The following is an 18,771-nucleotide window of genomic DNA, read 5'->3' as shown; positions in this document are numbered from 1 at the left end:
GATCATCCAACTCAGTATCCCATCCCTGCTTTCTCTCCATACAGCCTGATCCCTTTAGCCACAAGGGCCACATCTAACTCCCTCTTAAATATAGTCAATGAACTGTGTGGCCTCAACTACCTTCTGCGGGAGAGAATTCCACAGATTCACCACTCTCTGCGTGAAAAGTCACAGTTTAAGGATAAGGGGGGAAATCTTTTAGGACCGAGGTGAGGAAAACATTTTTCACACACAGAGAGTGGTGAATCTGTGGAATTCTCTGCCACAGAAGGTAGTTGAGGCAGAGTAACTGGATGGATTTAAGAGAGAGTTAGATAGAGCTCTAGGGGCTAGTGGAATGAAGGAATATGGGGAGAAGGCAGGCACGGGTTATTGATAGGGGACGATCAGCCATGATCGCAATGAATGGCGGTGCTGGCTCGAAGGGCCAAATGGTCTCCTCCAGTAGCTATTTTCCATGTTTCTATGTAACTAAGCAGGACAGGCAGCATCTCTGGAGAGAAGGAATGGGTGAGGTTTCGGGTCGAGACCTGAAGTCTGAAGAAGGGTCTCGACCCGAAAACGTCACCCATTCCTTCTCTCCACAGATGCTGCCTGTCCCGCTGAGTTGCTCCAGCATTTTGTGTCTATCTTGTGTCAGCGACTGTTGGACTGTTGCTGGCTGCCCAGTTCCAGGGCGAGTTTCAACAGGTTGAACAACAGGTTGAACATTCGTTTGAACAGGTTCAACAAATCGACCACAATTGTAAAATTGCCCCCAGTGTGTAAGATAGCGCTAGTGTACGGAGCGATCGCTGGTGGGCGCGGAACTGGTGGGGCCGAAGGGCCTGTTTCCGCGCTGTATCTCCAAACTAAACTAGTGTGTGAACGGGCGATCGCTGGTCGGCACGGACTCGGTGGGGCCGAAGGGCCTGTTTCCGCGCTGTATCTCTAAAGCAGTGGTTCCCAACGTGGGGCGTACGCCCCACAGGGGGGCAATTTGATTTTTAAGGGGGGCAATTGAGCGCGACTGAGGAGGTCTGGGTCCAAATTTTCGATTTTTCTTATGAGCCAATCCACAAATATTTCAATATTCTAATATAGAAATTTTCCCTCTCTTTATTACCTGTGAATACTCTTTTATGATCATATTTATCATTATTATTATTTTAATACCACCTAATGTTTTTTTCTTTTTTTTAACAATTTTTTAGTAATTTCTTGCTCAGAACATTAACCGTCTTGTTTATTTCATTTTTCTTTTTCATAGAAACATAGAAATTAGGTGCAGGAGTAGAGGCCATTCGGCCCTTCGAGCCTGCACCGCCATTCAATACGATCATGGCTGATCATCCAACTCAGTATCCCGTACCTGCCTTCTCTCCATTCCCTCTGATCACCTTGGCCACAAGGGCCACATCTAACTCCCTCTAAAATATAGCCAATGAACTGGCCTCAACTACCCTCTGTGGCAGAGAGTTCCAGAGATTCACCACTCTCTGTGTGAAAAAAGTTCTTCTCATCTCGGTTTTAAAGGATTTCCCCCTTATCCTTAAGCTGTGACCCCTTGTCCTGGACTTCCCCAACATCGGGAACAATCTTCCTGCATCTAGCCTGTCCAACCCCTTAAGAATGTTGTAAGTTTCTATAAGATCCCTTCTCAATCTTCTAAATTCTAGAGAGTATAAACCAAGTCTATCCAGTCTTTCTTCATAAGACAGTCCTGACATCCCATGGATGCCATGTTCTTTTGAAGCTTGTTTAAACCAAGGTATTGGCGTTTTAAGCTTCTTCAGCTGAAACGGAGTTCACTTTTTAAATTATAAGAATTATATATCACCACATGGGGGGGGGGGGGCATCAGGATTTTAGAGGTGATTAGGTGGGGCATGGCCAAAAAAATGGGTTGGGAACCACTGCTCTAAAGCCTTAGTCTAAAGGTACCACTTGCGGGTGGGGAGAGGGGCAGAAGCGTGCGATGGGAGGGCCAATTCCAAAATAGTTCCTCATTGACAAATTGAGCAAATCGTTCCAAGATTTATCCCGCAAACAAATATAATGGCAAGAGTCTCGATCCATCGTCTTGAGGCATAAAACTGCCTTTAATTTGTCATTTCTGCTTCCGTTATTGACAAAAAAAGTCAACTTGCAAATGTCCAACCGGGAACGTTTAGGACGATGACATTCACCAGCCCTGGATGGCGATTGTCGGCTCTCCTTTGTCCGTTCGCGGGGAAGTTCTCTCGCCGAACACACGTACACCCCTCAGAGTGTCTCAACCGGCGATGGATTGGAGGCCGATCGCCCGCCTGCCGACGGTACGGGCCGCTCGGAGGGGGTGGCTCGGGGAGGCGCGGGACATTGCCGGCTGACTGTTCTCGCGGGAAGAAGGCGTAAAGCCTCGGGGGCAGCCCGTTGCCGCATCCCTTCTTCACCGCGGCCCGCCGGCTGTTCACCACGCCGTCACCGGGAAGCGTGCCGGCATCGGGACGTGACCAATCTGTAGGACACTCGTCTCCACCTCCTCCAGAGATGCTGCCTGACCCGCTGAGTTACTCCAGCACTTTGTACCTGTCCACGTTCTCCAGAGATGCTGCCTGACCCGCTGAGTTACTCCAGCACATGTTGTTCTTCTGTTGATTACTGCTGCCCACATGATAAAGCCAATTCCAAACCATTTAGCTGAGGAGGGAGAGAGGGCAGGAGGAGGGAGAGAGGGGAGGAGAGAGGAGGAGGGAGGGAGCAGAGGAGGAAGGGAGGAAAGAGGGAGAGACGGGCGGAGAGCGGAGAAGGGGGAAGAGAGGGGAGGAGAGCAGAGGAGGAGGAGGGAGAGAAGGGAGAAGGAGGGGTTAGGAGAGGAGGAGGGAGAGAGTGGAGAGAGGAGAGGAAGAGAGGGGAGAAAGAGAGGGGAGAAAGAGAGAGGAGAGGGAAGAGAGGAGAGGGAAGAGAGGAGAGGGGAGGAGAGGGAAGAGAGGAGAGGGAAGAGAGGAGAGGAAGAGAGGAGAGGAAGAGAGGAGAGGAAGAGAGGAGAGGGAAGAGAGGGGAGGAAGAGAGGAGAGGGAAGAGAGGAGAGGGAAGAGAGGAGAGGAAGAGAGGAGAGAGGGAGAGAGGAGAGGGAGAGAGGAGAGGGAAGAGAGGAGAGGGAAGAAGAGAGGAGAGGGAAGAGAGGAGAGGGAAGAGAGGAGAGAAGAGAGGAGAGGAAGAGAGGAAGAGAGGAGAGGAAGAGAGAGGAGAGGGAGAGAGAGGAGAGGAAGAGGGGAGGATGAGAGGGCAGGAGGAGAGAGAGGATGGAGCAGAGAGGGGGTAAGAGGGGAAAGAGTGCGTGCGTTCCTGTCTGTCCCTTTGCCAGTGAGTTTCCCCACGTGGTTTCAAGCCCCTGTTGGGGCCGGGTCGTACGTTGACGAGGGAGGTGTCTGGCCCCTCGACCTCCTCCCTTGCCTACTTCCTCTTGCGCCGAACCACCGTCCACTCATCCGTGGCCTCCCTCTTGTCCTCGCTCGGGCCCTGGGCAGCGGCTGGGCAGTGGGGGCCGGGGCCCGGGGAGGGCTGGCTCTCACAGTCCATGGCCTGTACACACAGACACACACACACACATAGAAACATGCACAAACAGAGACACACACACACACACACACAGAGGGAACAGTGTCAGTGGAACCCGCTCAACACAAGACTAGGTGGCCGACTAGGAAAAGGGGAGATGCAGCGAGACCTGGGTGTCATGGTACACCAGTCATTGAAAGTAGGCATGCAGGTGCAGCAGGCAGTGAAGAAAGCCAATGGTATGTTAGCATTCAGGCAAACGCCTCCGTTGCCATGCGGTGAGAACGGAGAGGTTGAGAAGGAGTTTCTTCCCAGAGGCAATTCGGACTGTAAACGCCTATCTCACCAGGGACTAACTCTACAGAACGTTTTTCCTTCCACTATTTATTATGTAAAAGAATATGTGTGTTATGATTGTGTCTATAATTTGTTTGGTTGTTTTGTTGTTTGTCTTTTGCACAAAAGTCCGCGAGCATTGCCACTTTCATTTCACTGCACATCTCGTATGTGTATGTGACAAATAAACTTGACTTGACTTGCATTCATAGCAAAAGGATTTGAGTATAGGAGCAGGGGGGTTCTACTGCAGTTGTACAGGGTCTTGGTGAGACCACACCTGGAGTATTGCGTTCAGTTTTGGTCTCCAAATCTGAGGAAGGTCATTCTTGCCATAGAGGGAGTGTAGAGAAGGTTCACCAGACTGATTCCTGGGATGTCAGGACTGTCTTATGAAGAAAGACTGGATAGACTTGGTTTATACTCTCTAGAATTTAGGAGATTGAGAGGGGATCTTATAGAAACTTACAAAATTCTTAAGGGGTTGGACAGGCTAGATGCAGGAAGATTGCTCCCGATGTTGGGGAAGTCCAGGACAAGGGGTCACAGCTTAAGGATAAGGGGGAAATCCTTTAAAACCGAGATGAGAAGAACTTTTTTCACACAGAGAGAGGTGAATCTCTGGAACTCTCTGCCGCAGAGGGTAGTCGAGGCACAGTTCATTGGCTATATTTAAGAGGGAGTTAGATGTGGCTAAGGGGATCAGGGGGTATGGAGAGAAGGCAGGTACGGGATACTGAGTTGGATGATCAGCCATGATCATATTGAATGGCGAATGGTGCAGGCTCGAAGGGCCAAATGGCCTCTACTCCTGCACCTAATTTCTATGTTTCTATGAGGGGCCTGATACCCTTGCCCCTCCAGCCCGCCCTTAACACCGCGGTAACGTACGTTTACGGGCAATAGACGACAGGTGCAGGAGTAGAGGCCATTCGGCCCTTCGAGCCAGCATCGCCATTCACTGTGATCATGCAGCACAGGTTAATTCCCGGGATGGCGGGACTGTCATATGCTGAGAGAATGGAGCGGCTGTGGGCTTGTACACTGGAATATAGAAGGATGAGAGGGCATCTTATTGAAACATATAAGATTATTAAGGGTTTGGACACGCTAGAGGCATGTTCCCGATGTTGGGGGAGTCCAGAATCAGGGGCCACACACACACACACACACAGTTTAAGAATAAGGGGTCGGCGATTTAGAACGGAGATGAGGAAACACTTTTTCTCACAGAGTTGTGAGTCTGTGGAATTCTCTGCCTCAGAGGCCGGTTCTCTGGATGCTTTCAAGAGAGAGCTAGATAGGGCTCTTAAAGATAGCGGAGTCAGGGGATATGGGGAGAAGGCAGGAACGAGGTACTGATTGGGGATGATCAGCCGTGATCACATTGAATGGCGGTGCTGGCTTGAATCGTCCCCTATCAATAACCCGTGCCTGCCTTCTCCCCATATCCCTTGACTCCACTAGCCCCGAGAGCTCTATCTAACTCTCTCTTAAATCCATCCAGTGACTTGGCCTCCACTGCCCTCTGTGGCAGGGAATTCCACAAATTCACACAACTCTCTGGGTGGAAAAGTTTTTTCTCACCTCAGTCTTAAATGGCCTCCCCTTTATTCTAAGACTGTGTGTGTGGCCCCTGGTTTTGGACTCGCCCAACATTGGGAACATTTTTCCTGCATCTAGCTTGTCCAGTCCTTTTATAATTTTATATGTTTCTATAAGATGCCCCCTCATCCTTCTAAACTCCAGCGAATACAAGCCTCGTCTTTTCAATCTTTCCTCATATGACAGTCCCGCCATCCCAGGGATCAATCTCGTACATGGATAGGACAGGTTTGGAGGGATATGGGCCAAACGCGGGCAGGTGGGACTCGTGTAGCTGGGTCGGGTGTCGTTGGCCGTTGTGGGCCAAGTTGGGCCACGCTGTATCTCTCTACGACTCAGCCTCAGTGGACGTTAGGTTGGTAGTTCTCCGACTCAAAGGCCTCACCTCTGCTCCGCCATCTTCCTCCTCCTCCTCCTCCTCCTCCTCGCTATCTTCATCCCCGGCTCCCTCGGCCCCGCTCGTCCCCGCCACCACCTCCACCCTGACGCTGCGCCTCCTCTGGACCAGCCTCTGGATGCGACCTCTCACCTCCTCCTCCTGACCCCTCCGGCACAGGGCAAAGGTCGTCCAGATCTCCTCCGCCACCTGGCAACGGCAAACAACGGGGTCACAACAGCCCCTACCCCCCCCCCCCCCCCCCCCCCCCCCCCCCGGCCCTTACACCTGCCCTTCAAAGATCTTTCCTGGTCCGAGAACACTGGTGCAATCATAAAGATAGCACATCAGCGCCTCTACCCCCCGAGAAGATTACGGAGAGTCGGTTTGTCAAGGAGGACTCTCTCGAACTTCTACAGGTGCACGGCAGAGAGCATGCTGACCGGTTGCATCGTGGCTTGGTTCGGCAACTTGAGCGCCCTGCCCTAGAGCGGAACAGAAAGTTGTGACCACTGCCCAGTGCAGCAATGGCTCTGACCTCCCCACCATCAAGGGGATCTATCGCAGTCGCTGCCTCAAAGAGGCTGGCCGCATCATCAAGGACCCACACACCATCCTGGCCACACACTCATCTCCCCGCTGCCATCAGGTGGAAGGTACAGGAGCCTGAAGACTGCAACGTCCAGGTTCAGGAATAGCTACTTCCCCACAGCCTATTAAACTCACCATCAAACTCTGAACTATAACGGGCCATTGTTCTTTATCTATTTATTTATTTATTGTGTATATATATATCATCACAGTATGGTACGGCAACTGCTCTGTCTCCGACCGGAAGGCATTGCAGAGGGTGGTGAAAATTGCCCAACGCATCACCGGTTCCACGCTCCCCTCCATTGAGTCTGTCCAAAGCAAGCGCTGTCTGCGGAGGGCGCTCAGCATCGCCAAGGACTGCTCTCACCCCAACCATGGACTGTTTACCCTCCTACCATCCGGGAGGCGCTACAGGTCTCTCCGTTGCTGAACCAGCAGGTCCAGGAACAGCTTCTTCCCTGCGGCTGTCACTCTACCACCCTCCTCTCCCACTGGCCCCCGCACTCCTCCCCCTCTGCAGCCCACCTCCCTCGGGCACCTACGCCCCTCACAGTGACCCCTCGTACCTCCGACACGCTGCCGTCCTCCACCACCGTGTCAAACTCGTTGTCCAGCAGCTCGGCCAGCAGCTCCTCCACCTCCACTCTGTCCAGGTCCGCTGTGGGGAGGATAGGACGGTCAGAGGGTGAGCATGGCTGAAGCGTGGGGTCCAGCTGGGGACTGGCTCGGCAGGAGAGTGCGCCATTCCCACACCCCTCCCTGTCTAAATGGCGTCGTTGGGAAAAGGGGAAGTACAACGGGATCTGGGGGTCCTTGTTCATCAGTCTATGAAAGTAAGCATGCAGGTACAGCAGGCAGTGAAGAAAGCCAATGTCATGTTGGCCTTTATAACAAGAGGAATTGAGTATAGGAGCAAAGAGGTCCTTCTGCAGTTGTACAGGGCCCTGGTGAGACCACACCTGGAGTATTGTTGTTAGTTTTGATCCCCTAATTTGGGGAATAACATTCGTGCTATTGAGGGAGTGCAGCATAGGTTCACCAGGTTAATTCCCGGGATGGCGGGACTGTCATATACTGAGAGAATGGAGCGGCTGGGCTTGTACACTCACTCTTGGAAGAATGAGAGGATATCTCATTGAAACATATATAAGATTATTAAGGATTTGGACACGCTAGAGGCAGGAAACATGTTCCCGATGTTGGGGGACTCCAAAACCAGGGGCCACACACACACACACACACACACACAGTTTAAGAATAAGGGGTTGGCCATTTAGAACGGAGACGAGGAAACACTTTTTCCACACACAGAGTTGTGAGTGTGGAATCCTCTGCCTCAGAGGGCGGTGGAGGCCAGTTCTCTGGATGCTTTCATGAGAGAGCTGGATAGGGCTCTTAAAAATAGCGGAGTCAGGGGATATGGGGAGAAGGCAGGAAGGGGGACTGATTGGGGATGATCAGCCGTGATCACATTGAATGGCGGTGCTGGCTCAAAGGGCCGAATGGCCTCTATTCCTGCACCTATCGTCTATTGTCTGTGACCGCCTCTAGCTCCAACACTTCCGGTTAACGCTGTAGTAGACATTTTATTTTACCCATGGCAGACATTTTAAGGCACAATGCGCTATTAAAAACAGGCGTTGCAGATCAGCCGTCATGATACGAGAGAAACACAGATAAGAACTTGTTTTTCAGTTCTTAATCAAAGAATAGACATACCAATGATCGGGGCTAATATCCTGTGGTATCAGACAATGGTACCTCTCGTCATAACAGCTGTTTTACTCCCTAACACAATGTGCAACTCCCGTTTTAACTCCCTAACATAATGTGCAACAGTATCTTAAAAATTAAATGTTTCAGATACGGGTGAAAGATGATCAACAACATAAAAACGCATCTCAATACAATACAATACAATTTATTTGTTGTCATTTGAACGCAGAGGTTCAAACGAAATTTGGTTTCCGCAGTCATACAAACAAGAAGAAGAACCAAGACACAACACAATTTACACAGACATGCATCACAGTGAATCTCCGCCTCACTGTGATGGAAGGCAAAGTCTTATCTCTCCCCTGCACTCCTCGTTCTCCTCCCGATGTCAGAGTCAAAGCCCCCGGCGGGCGATAGTAAATAAGTTCAAGTTCACGTGAGTTTATTGTCATGTGTCCCTGTATAGGACAATGAAATTCTTGCTTTGCTTCAGCACACAGAACATAGTAGGCATTTACTACAGAACAGATCAGTGTGTCCATATACCATGATATAAAGATATACACACATGAATAAATAAATAAACTGATAAAGTGCAAATAACAGAAAGTGGTTATTAATAATCAGAGTTTTGTCCGAGCCAGGTTTAATAGCCTGATGGCTGTGGGGAAGTAGCTATTCCTGAACCTGGACGTTGCAGTCTTCAGGCTCCTGTACCTTCTACCTGAAGGTAGCAGGGAGATGAGTGTGTGGCCAGGATGGTGTGTGGGTCTTTGATGATACTGCCAGTCTTTTTGAGGCAGCGACTGCGATAAATCCACTCGATGGAAGGAAGGTAGAAACATAGAAAATAGGTGCAGGAGTAGGCCCTTCGGCCCTTTGAGCCTGCACCGCCATTCAATATGATCACGGCTGATCATCCAACTCAGTATCCTGTAGCTGCCTTCTCTCCATACCCCCTGATCCCTTTAGCCACAAGGGCCACATCTAACTCCCTCTTAAATATAGCCAATGAACTGGCCTCAACTACCCTCTGTGGCAGAGAGTTCCAGAGATTCACCACTCTCTGTGTGAAAAAAGTTCTTCTCATCTCGGTTTTAAAGGATTTCCCCCTTATCCTTAAGCTGTGACCCCTTGTCCTGGACTTCCCCAACATCGGGAACAATCTTCCTGCATCTAGCCTGTCCAACCCCTGAAGAATTTTGTAAGTTTCTATAAGATTCCCCCCTCAATCTTCTAAATTCCAGCGAGTACAAGCCGAGTCTATCCAGTCTTTCTTCATATGAAAGTCCTGACATCCCAGGAATCAGTCTGGTGAACCTTCTCTGTACTCCCTCTATGGCAAGAATGTCTTTCCTCAGATTTGGGGACCAAAACTGCACGCAATACTCCAGGTGTGGTCTCACCAAGACCCTGTACAACTGCAGTAGAACCTCCCTGCTCCTATATTCAAATCCTTTTGCTATGAATGCTAACAATGCTAATGCAGTACCCCCTCGGACAGTACCCCCTTCTTCAGCTTGAATGTATATCCATGAGATCGACTTGACATTAGATTTGGCATGGGTATCGTGGGCCGAAGAGCCTGCACCGTTTCAGACATTTCTCACCGTTGTCCAGAAAGTACCGCTCCACAGCCGTCACCATCCAGTCCGCCTTCTGCTGCCCGTAGACTCCCCCAAACCCGTTCTCCAGTGCGATCTGCGGATTGGGAACAATTGAATAGATTTTATTGGCCAAATACGTGCACATACAAGGAATTTGCCCAACGCATCACCGGTTCCACGCTCCCCTCCATTGAGTCTGTCCAAAGCAAGCGCTGTCTGCGGAGGGCGCTCAGCATCGCCAAGGACTGCTCTCACCCCAACCATGGACTGTTTACCCTCCTACCATCTGGGAGGCGCTACAGGTCTCTCCGTTGCCGAACCAGCAGGTCGAGGAACAGCTTCTTTCCGGCCGCTGTCACTCTACTAAACAACGTACCTCGGTGACTGACTGCCAATCACCCCCCCCCCCCCGGACACTTATTATTATTTTTTTTTTATTCAAATCGTTTGCTATGTCGCTCTTCAAGGGAGATGCTAAATGCATTTCGTTGTCTCTGTACTGTACACTGACAATGACAATTAAAATTGAATCTGAATCTGAATCTGAATTTGCCTTGGTGCTCTGCTCGCAAGTAACAACACAAGCTAGATGCAGGAAAAATGTTCCCAATGTTGGGCGAGTCTAGAACCAGGGGCCACACACAGTCTTAGAATAAAGGGGAGGCCATTTAAGACTGAGGTGAGAAAAAACGTTTTCACCCAGAGAGTTGTGAATTTGTGGAATTCCCGGCCACAGAGGGCAGTCACTGGATGGATTTAGAGAAGAGAGAGTTAGATAGAGCTCTAGGGGCAAGTAGTCAAGGGATATGGGGAGAAGGCAGGCACGGGTTATTGATTGGGGACGATCAGCCATGATCACAATGAATGGCGGTGCCGGCTCGAAGGGCCGAATGGCCTCCTCCTGCTCCTATTTTCTATGTTTCTAATAGCAAGAATGTCCTTCCACAAATTTGGAGACCAAAACTGTACATAATACTCCAGGTGTGGTCTCACTAGGGCCCTGTACAACTGCAGAAGGACCTCTTTGCTCCTATACTCAACTCCTCTTGTTATGAATCTCTGGTGAATCTCTGGAATTCTCTGCCACAGATGGTAGTTGAGGCCACAGTTCATTGGCTATATTTAAGAGGGAGTTAGATGTGGCCCTTGTGGCTAATGGGATCAGGGGGTATGGAGAGAAGACAGGGATGGGATACCGAGTTGGATGATCAGCCATGATCATATTGAATGGCGGTGCAGGCTCGAAGGGCCGAATGGCCTACTCCTGCACCTATTTTCTATGTTTCTATACTCAACTCCTCTCATTATGAAGGCCAACATGCCATTCGCTTTCTTCACTGCCTGCTGTACCTGCATGCTTACTTTCATTTTAGGAGGACCAAGAGACAAAAATGTGATCAAGTGGACAGTCAAGTTCAAGTTCATTGTCATGTGTCCCAGATAGGACAATTAAATTCTTGCTTTGCTTCAGCACACAGAACATAATAGGCAGACTGGTGAGAGAACTAGGAGTGGGGGGGGGGGGGGGGAAAAGGGGGAGGGGGCGAAGAAGAGGGAAAAGGTGGAGGGGGAGAAAAGGTGGAGGGGAGAAGAGGGGGAAGGGGGAGAAGAGAGGGGGGGAGAAGAGTGGGGGGGGGGAGAGAGGGGGGGGGGAAGAGAAGGGGGGAAGAAAAGGGGGGGAAAGAAAAGGGGGGGAAAGAGAAAGGGGGGGAAGGGGGGGGGAGAAGAGGGGGGGAGAGAAGGGGGAGAAGAAGAGGGGGGGGAGAAGAGAGGGGGGGGGAGAAGGGGGGGGGGGGGGACGAGAAGGGGGGGAAGAGAAGGGGGGGGAGAAGAGGGGGGGATAAGAGGGGGGGAGAGAAGGGGGAGAAGAAGAGGGGGGGAAGAGAAGGGGGGGAAGAAGAGGGGGGGGGGGAGAAGGGGGGGGAAGAAGAGGGGGGGGAGGAGAAGAGGGGGGGAGAAGAGGGGGGGGAGAGAAGAGGGGGGGGGAAGAAGGGGGGGGGGGGGGGGAGAAGAGGGGGGGAGGGAGAAGAGGGGGGAGAAGAAAGGGGGGGGAGAAGAGGGGGGGGGGAGAGAGGGGGGGGGGGGCATTGGTGGGAAGCAGAGGGGGAGTAGAGGGGGGGTGGGAAGAAGAGAGGGGGGAGTAGAGGGGGGGGAGAAGAGGGGGGGGGGGGGGAGAAGAGGGGGGGGGGAGAAGAGGGGGGGGGGAGAAGAGGGGGGGGGAGAAGAGGGGGGGGGAGAAGAGTGGGGGAGTAGAGGGGGAGAAGAGGGAAGAGAAATATAGGGTGGGTTTAAATCCTGCCCCTCTGACTGATGGGGAACAGCAGGGGATGAGGTCACTTCTCGGCGTCCATATCGCTGCTGACATCTCCTGGACGGACAACACGACGGCGGTCATCAAGAAGGCTCAGCAGCGGCTGCACTTCCTGAGGGTCCTCAGGAAGCACAACCTGGACTCTAACCTGCTGCTGACCTTCTACCGCTCGTCCATCGAGAGCCTGCTGACATACTGCATTACAGCATGGTATGGCAGCTGCACCATGGCAGACAGGGAGAGGCTTCAGAGGGTAACCAGGACAGCGCAGAGGATCATTGGTTGCCCTCTCCCCTCCCTGATGGACATCTACACCTCCCGCTGCCTTAGCAGGGCAAAGAAGATCACCAAAGACAGCTCCCATCCTGCGTTTGGACTGTTCGACCTGCTGCCCTCTGGAAGGCGCTATAGGCGCATCAAATCCAGGACAAACAGACTCAGGAATAGCTGCTTCCCGAGAATTATATCTACCATAAATTCAAATCCACACATGCACTGACTACACCGCCCAACACGGACTTCCATCTGTATATATGTATATATGTATGTAGCGCCGTAGAATTTGTGCACCTATTCCCCCCCCCCCCCCCATCTCCCTTCTGTTTTGTTTTTCTGTTTCTTGTTTTTTGTGCTAATTGTATGTATGCACTGAGTACGAGCAGCTTTCAGTTTCACTGTACATGTATAGTGACAATAAATGGCATATCATATCATCACTTCCTAGTCGATTTGCCCCGCTCCCCAGCCGTCATTTCCGCCCGCGGGCACGCGTCACTTCCTGGCAACGCGGTCCCGGAGGCCGCCATGTTGTCCGCCTCTCGCTCCCCGGCTCTTCTTCCCCTGCGACCGCGCCCGCCGGGCCCTCCCGGCCCCCCCAACCCGGTAATAAACGCGCGGTCCCGGGCGTCGCTTCACCTGCAAGGCCGGCCATGAGCCCAGAGCAGCCGCGACGCTCTCGGCGAACAGCCCGCCGGCTGCTGGAGGCCTCGGCGCCGCCATGACAGCTCGTCTTCCCCTCCCTCACTCACTCCCTCGGGTGAGCATGCGCGGTGGAGCCCCATGGGCTGGTTGGGAGGACCGGCCTCTGCTGCCCCCTGGCGCCGCGGAGGAGCATCTGCAAGGAGCGCGCGGAAGTGACGACTGGGGAGCGGGGCAAATCGACCAGGAAGTGGCCTCATCCCTGCTGTTCCTCATCAGTCAGAGGGGCAGAATTTAAACCCACCCTATATTTCTCTTCCCCCTCCCTTCCTACTTCTCTCACCAGTCTGCCTGACTGTCCACTTGATCACATTTTTATCTCTTGGACCTCCAAAAATGAAATTGGTTTATACTCTCTAGAATTTAGAAGATTGAGAGGGGATCTTATAGAAACTTACAAAATTCTTAAGGGGTTGGACAGGCTAGATGCAGGAAGATTGTTCCCGATGTTAGGGAAGTCCAGGACAAGGGGTCACAGCTTAAGGATAAAGGGGAAATCCTTTAAAACCGAGATGAGAAGAACTTTTTTCACGCAGAGTGGTGAATCTCTGGAACTCTCTGCCACAGAGGGTAGTTGAGGCCAGTTCATTGGCTATATTTAAGAGGGAGTTAGATGTGGCCCTTGTGGCTAAGGGGATCAGGGGGTATGGAGAGAAGGCAGGTACGGGATACTGAGTTGGATGATCAGCCATGATCATATTGAATGGTGGTGCAGGCTCGAAGGGCCGAATGGCCTACTCCTGCACCTAATTTCTATGTTTCTATGTTTCTATGAAAGTAAGCATGCATGTACAGCAGGCAGTGAAGAAAGCAAATGGCCTGTTTGTGTACCTGCGATTTTCCAGCATCTGCAGTTCCTTCTTAAACAAAGTGCAGATGTGTCTGTGCGACATGACCATCCGAGGGAGACAGTCCATGGGGGGTGGGGGGCACTCAGCAGGGCCGGTTCAGAGCCGCAATAGATCTGGGAATGAAGCTGTTCCTGAGTCTGGAGGTTCAGGTGTAGAAGGCCTTGTAACGTCTGCCGGAGGGATGTAGTTCGAACAGTCCATTACAAAGGTGTGAGGAGTCTTTATGGATGCTGACGGCCTTCCTGAGCCAAGTCACATTTATTTCTAAAGCACATTTAAAAAACAACTCTTGTTCGCCAAAGTTCTTTACATTTGTTATAAGAATAGTATAAACAAACAAACTACATACATATATACATATAGCCCTCGCTCAGTGGACATCAAGAAAGGCTTGGGAGTATAGATACATTTTTAGTCGAGGAGCTGCCTCAAAAATGCTGGCAGCATCATTAAGGACCCACACCATCCAGGCCACACACTCATCTCCCCGCTACCTTCAGGTAGAAGGTACAGGAGCCTGAAGACTGCAATGACCAGGTTCAGGAATAGCTACTTCCCCACAGCCATCAGGCTATTAAACTCAATTCAAACAAATCTCTGAACATTATAGGGAGGCTGTTCCACAGTCTAGGAGCTACAACCTCAAAGGTGAGGTCGCCCTTGAGCTTATGCTCAAAATCCTTGCTTATGCCTAGAACGCGGGATATTCAGCAACCCCAAGTCGGCCGATCTGAGGGACCTGGAGGTGGAGTGGTGGGTGAGAAGACTTTTAATGTAGGAGGGGGCAAGCCCGTTAAGGCCTTTGTAGACATAAAGAAGCATCTTGAAATTTATTCGGAACTGCACAGGGAGCCAGTGGAGAGAGGCCAAGATCGAGGTGATGTGGTCCCTTTTTCGGGTGCCCGTCAGGAGTCTCGCTGCGACGTTTTGGACCAGTTGCAGGCGGGACAGGGAAGATTGGCTGATGCCAGTGTAGAGGGAGTTGCAGTAATCGAGGCGGGAGGAGATGAGATGATCTTTTCGAGGTCATCAAACTGGAGGAATTGTTTTATTAAAGGTTCACTATAGGTTATACCCTGATCATGTATCTATGCACTGTAAATGGCTCGATTGTAATCGTGTTTTGCCTTTCTGCTGGCTACTTAGCACGCTCCAACGACTTCTCCCTGTATCTCGGTACACGTGACAATAAACAAACCAGTTTTATTGTCAGATAGGAAAAAAAAGCTGAAGTAACTCAGCAGGTTCGACAGCTTCTCTGGAGAATTGTCATACTGCACCCTCCATAATGTCTGGGACAAAGACCCATCATTTATTTATTTGACTCTGCACTCTACAATTTGAGACTTGTAATAGAAAAAAAAATCACATGTGGTTAAAGTGCACATTGTCAGATTATAATAAAGGCCATTTTTATACATTTTGGTTTCACCATGCAGAAATTACAGAAATGACAGCATACAATTCCCCTTTCCTAATTTCTTCATAATTCCCATTAGGGAAAAGTTTGGGAGTGGGAAAGCAAGATTAGTGTGAGTTTCTACGACTTACCAATCAGTTTTCAATGTAACATGTAAGATTGTTAAGGGCTTGGTCACAATAGAGGCAGGAAACATGTTCCCGATGTTGGGGGAGTCCAGAACCAGGGGCCACATTTTAAGAATAAGGAGTAAGCCATTTAGAACGCAGACGAGGAAACACTTTTTCTCACAGAGAGTGGTGAGTCTGTGGAATTCTCTGCCTCAGACGGCAGTGGAGGCCGGTTCTCTGGATGCTTTCAAGAGAGAGAGCTAGATAGGGCTCTTAAAACTAGCGGAGTCAGGGGATATGGGGAGAAGGCAGGAACGGGGTACTGATTGTGGATGATCAGCCATGATCACATTGAATGGAGGTGCTGGCTCGAAGGGCCAAATGGCCTCCTCCTGCACCTATTGTCTATTGTCTATTGTAATGCTGTCATGATTTTTTACTAGTTTGAAAGCACCCCATAACCGCATAAGTCAATGGATATTTTTAAGTCGGCCCTTCGAGCCAGCACCGCCATTCAATGTTAGCATTGCTGAACATCCCCACTCAGTTCCTGCCTTCTCCCATTATCCCCTGAAAACCCACACAGGTCACGGGGAGAATGTACAAACCCCGTACAGACAGCACCTGCAGTCAGGATCAAACCCGGGTCTCTGGCGCTGTACGCATTGTAAGGTAGCAACTCTACCCCTAAGCCACCGAGCTACCTCTAGATCTCCTCAACTTGGTCAAAAAGGCCCACTTCAAAATGTAATCGCTACTCTACTCACTCCGACCTGCGCGGGATAACCAGTTGTGAGGTGAACCAGAACCAGACCGGCTGAGTAGACTTGATGGGCCGAATGGCCCAAGTCTGCTCCTATCACTTATGAACTCAAGTTCAAGAGAGTTTATTGTCATGTCTCCCTGATAGGATAATGAAATTCTTGCTTTGCTTCAGCACAACAGAACATAGTAGGCATGAATACAGAATTACTAACACCTATGAGAGAGAAGCGAGTGTCACCAAACTTCTGAATTCTCTGGGGTGGAACCCTCTCCAAGACAGACGTGAAGCTCACCGTTTGACCTGTTTTTACAAAATGTTAAATGGTCAACTCGACATAGATTACAAGACCTACACCAAACCCAAACAAATTATGAGCAGACGATCCAATTTGTGATCCCAGCTACAAAGACAGATGTGTACAGCTATTCGTTCATCCCCCTGCAGAGCTCTAAGATCTTTGTAACGTACCTTGGTGCGTTTGTAATGTACCACAACAACGTACCTCGGTGACTGCCAATCACCACACCCCCGGACACTTATTATTATTTATTCAAATCATTTGCTATGTCGCTCTTCCAGGGAGATGCTAAATGCATTTCGTTGTCTCTGTACTGTATACACTGACAATGACAATTAAAATTGAATCTGAATCTGAATCTGAATCAAATCATTTGCTATGTCGCTCTTCCAGGGAGATGCTAAATGCATTTCGTTGTCTCTGTACTGTATACACTGACAATGACAATTAAAATTGAATCTGAATCTGAATCTGAATCTTTGTATGTGACAAATAAACTTGACTTGACTTGAACCTTGGGACATGGGAAGACACCAGAGCACCCTGGGAGATGTAGTCCTCTGCTGAATTTATTCCTTTCACGTTTATTTTTTTAATTTAGACACCGCATTAACTTTCAAATCTTGCTCCAGAACAATATAAATGACAAATGGTGGTAAATTGGAGCCCAGGTTGTGACCCAAACGACCCTCCCCACGTGACCTGGGTGTAACCCAAACCAAAGAGCTGTAGGATCTTTGACCCAAACGGCCCTCCCCACGTGACCTGAGTGTGACCCAAACGGCCCTCCCCACGTGACCTGAGTGTGACCCAAACGGCCCTCCCCACGTGACCCAAACGGCCCTCCCCACGTGACCTGGAATGTGACCCAAACGAAAGATCTTATAGCGAAGCCAAACGGCCCTCCCCACGTGACCCAAACGGCCCTCCCCACGTGACCCAAACGGCCCTCCCCACGTGACCTGGATGTGACCCAAACGGCCCTCCCCACGTGACCCAAACGGCCCTCCCCACGTGACCTGGATGTGACCCAAACGGCCCTCCCCACGTGACCTGTGTGTGACCACGTGACTGTGTCTCTCCTTAAAACCTTTAAAAAAAGCCTCTTATCGTGTCCCAACGCGTCATTTTAAATCTGAACTTGAAAGAAATTTTGATTGAACGAGAAAAATGTTGAAAAGGGGGCGCTTTAGAAATAGTGATTTAGTGACTAACCGGATGTGTGTGGGTGAGTGGATGGGGAGGTAGGACTACAAATCCCGGCGGGCTTTGCGGCCAGCTTCCGGGTGCGCGCGCAGCCGCGAGCTCTGAGCTCGAGCGCGCAGGAGGAGGCGGCGGCTTCGCAACCGATTTAAAAATCATATTTATTATACAAGAAAACAGACCAAATGGGACGAAGTGGAGAGAATGGGCAGCTTGTTTGATGAGACAATTAATACATAATCTATAAAACCGACCCCCTCCCCCCCAAAAAAAAAAAAAAAATTTAAATTTCTCCCCTTTGAGGGGGTTTTCTGTAGAAAATTGGGGATAAAATTTATTTTTTACCTTTTAATCCACCTTTATTTTCTCTCCCCTCACGCAATTGAGCATTTTGAAGCTTTTAAAAAGCATGAGCTGCTGAAATCCTCAGAGAAAAAGGGGGTAAGAGGAGGTGGGAGGGTCTAAATTTGGGGAAAATCATCTTTTTTTTTAAATATTACCTTATAATTTATCTTTTCTGTTCTTTTCTGTGGTGGAAAATGTCTTTAGGCAGAGAGATAAAAAGGAAAATAACTTGGTGAGATTCCTCAGGCAAGTGGGGAGGAAGGGTCTAAATTTGGGGGAAATCATCTTTTTGTTAATATATACCTTAATTTCTCTTTTTTTCTTTGGTGGAAATGTCTTTAAGCAGAGGGTGTTTCAAATAAATCACTTGGTGAAAAACTCAGGCAAGTGGGGTAAGAAGAATTGGGAGTGTCTTTAAATTTTGGGGCTAAAATCTTTTTATTTAAACCTACACTTATCATTTTTCTTTTCCCTCTTTGATGTGAATGTCTTTCGGTAGAGAGGGATAGAAAGAATATAACCTGGTGTATTCCCTCGGGCAAGTGGGGTAAGAAGAATTGGGAGTGTCTTTAAATTTTGGGGCTAAAATCTTTTTATTTAAACCTACACTTATCATTTTTCTTTTCCCTCTTTGATGGGAATGTTTTTCGGTAGAGAGGGTTTAAAGGAAAATAACCCGGTGAAATCCCTCAGGCAAGTGGGGTAAGAAGAAGTAGGAGGGTTTAACTTTTTT

General features: G+C 49.9%; 1 protein-coding gene across 1 annotated transcript; it reads right to left on the bottom strand.

The window, feature by feature from the left end:
- Window positions 1–3,209: 3,209 nt before the first annotated feature.
- On the bottom strand, window positions 3,210–13,139 carry tsr2 (TSR2 ribosome maturation factor). The gene is made up of 5 exons (XM_055630177.1): window positions 12,983–13,139; window positions 9,760–9,850; window positions 7,000–7,091; window positions 5,849–6,049; window positions 3,210–3,546 (listed from the first exon to the last, which is right to left on the bottom strand). Exons 1-5 carry the CDS (start codon window positions 13,064–13,066, stop codon window positions 3,418–3,420), a joined length of 597 nt encoding a protein of 198 aa, XP_055486152.1. The 5' UTR covers window positions 13,067–13,139; the 3' UTR covers window positions 3,210–3,417.
- Between the last annotated feature and the right edge of the window lie 5,632 nt (window positions 13,140–18,771).

This window comes from Leucoraja erinacea, unplaced genomic scaffold (assembly GCF_028641065.1).
Source record: "Leucoraja erinacea ecotype New England unplaced genomic scaffold, Leri_hhj_1 Leri_264S, whole genome shotgun sequence".
Lineage (NCBI taxonomy): Eukaryota > Metazoa > Chordata > Chondrichthyes > Rajiformes > Rajidae > Leucoraja > Leucoraja erinaceus.
This window is presented reverse-complemented; position numbering and strand designations above follow the sequence as displayed.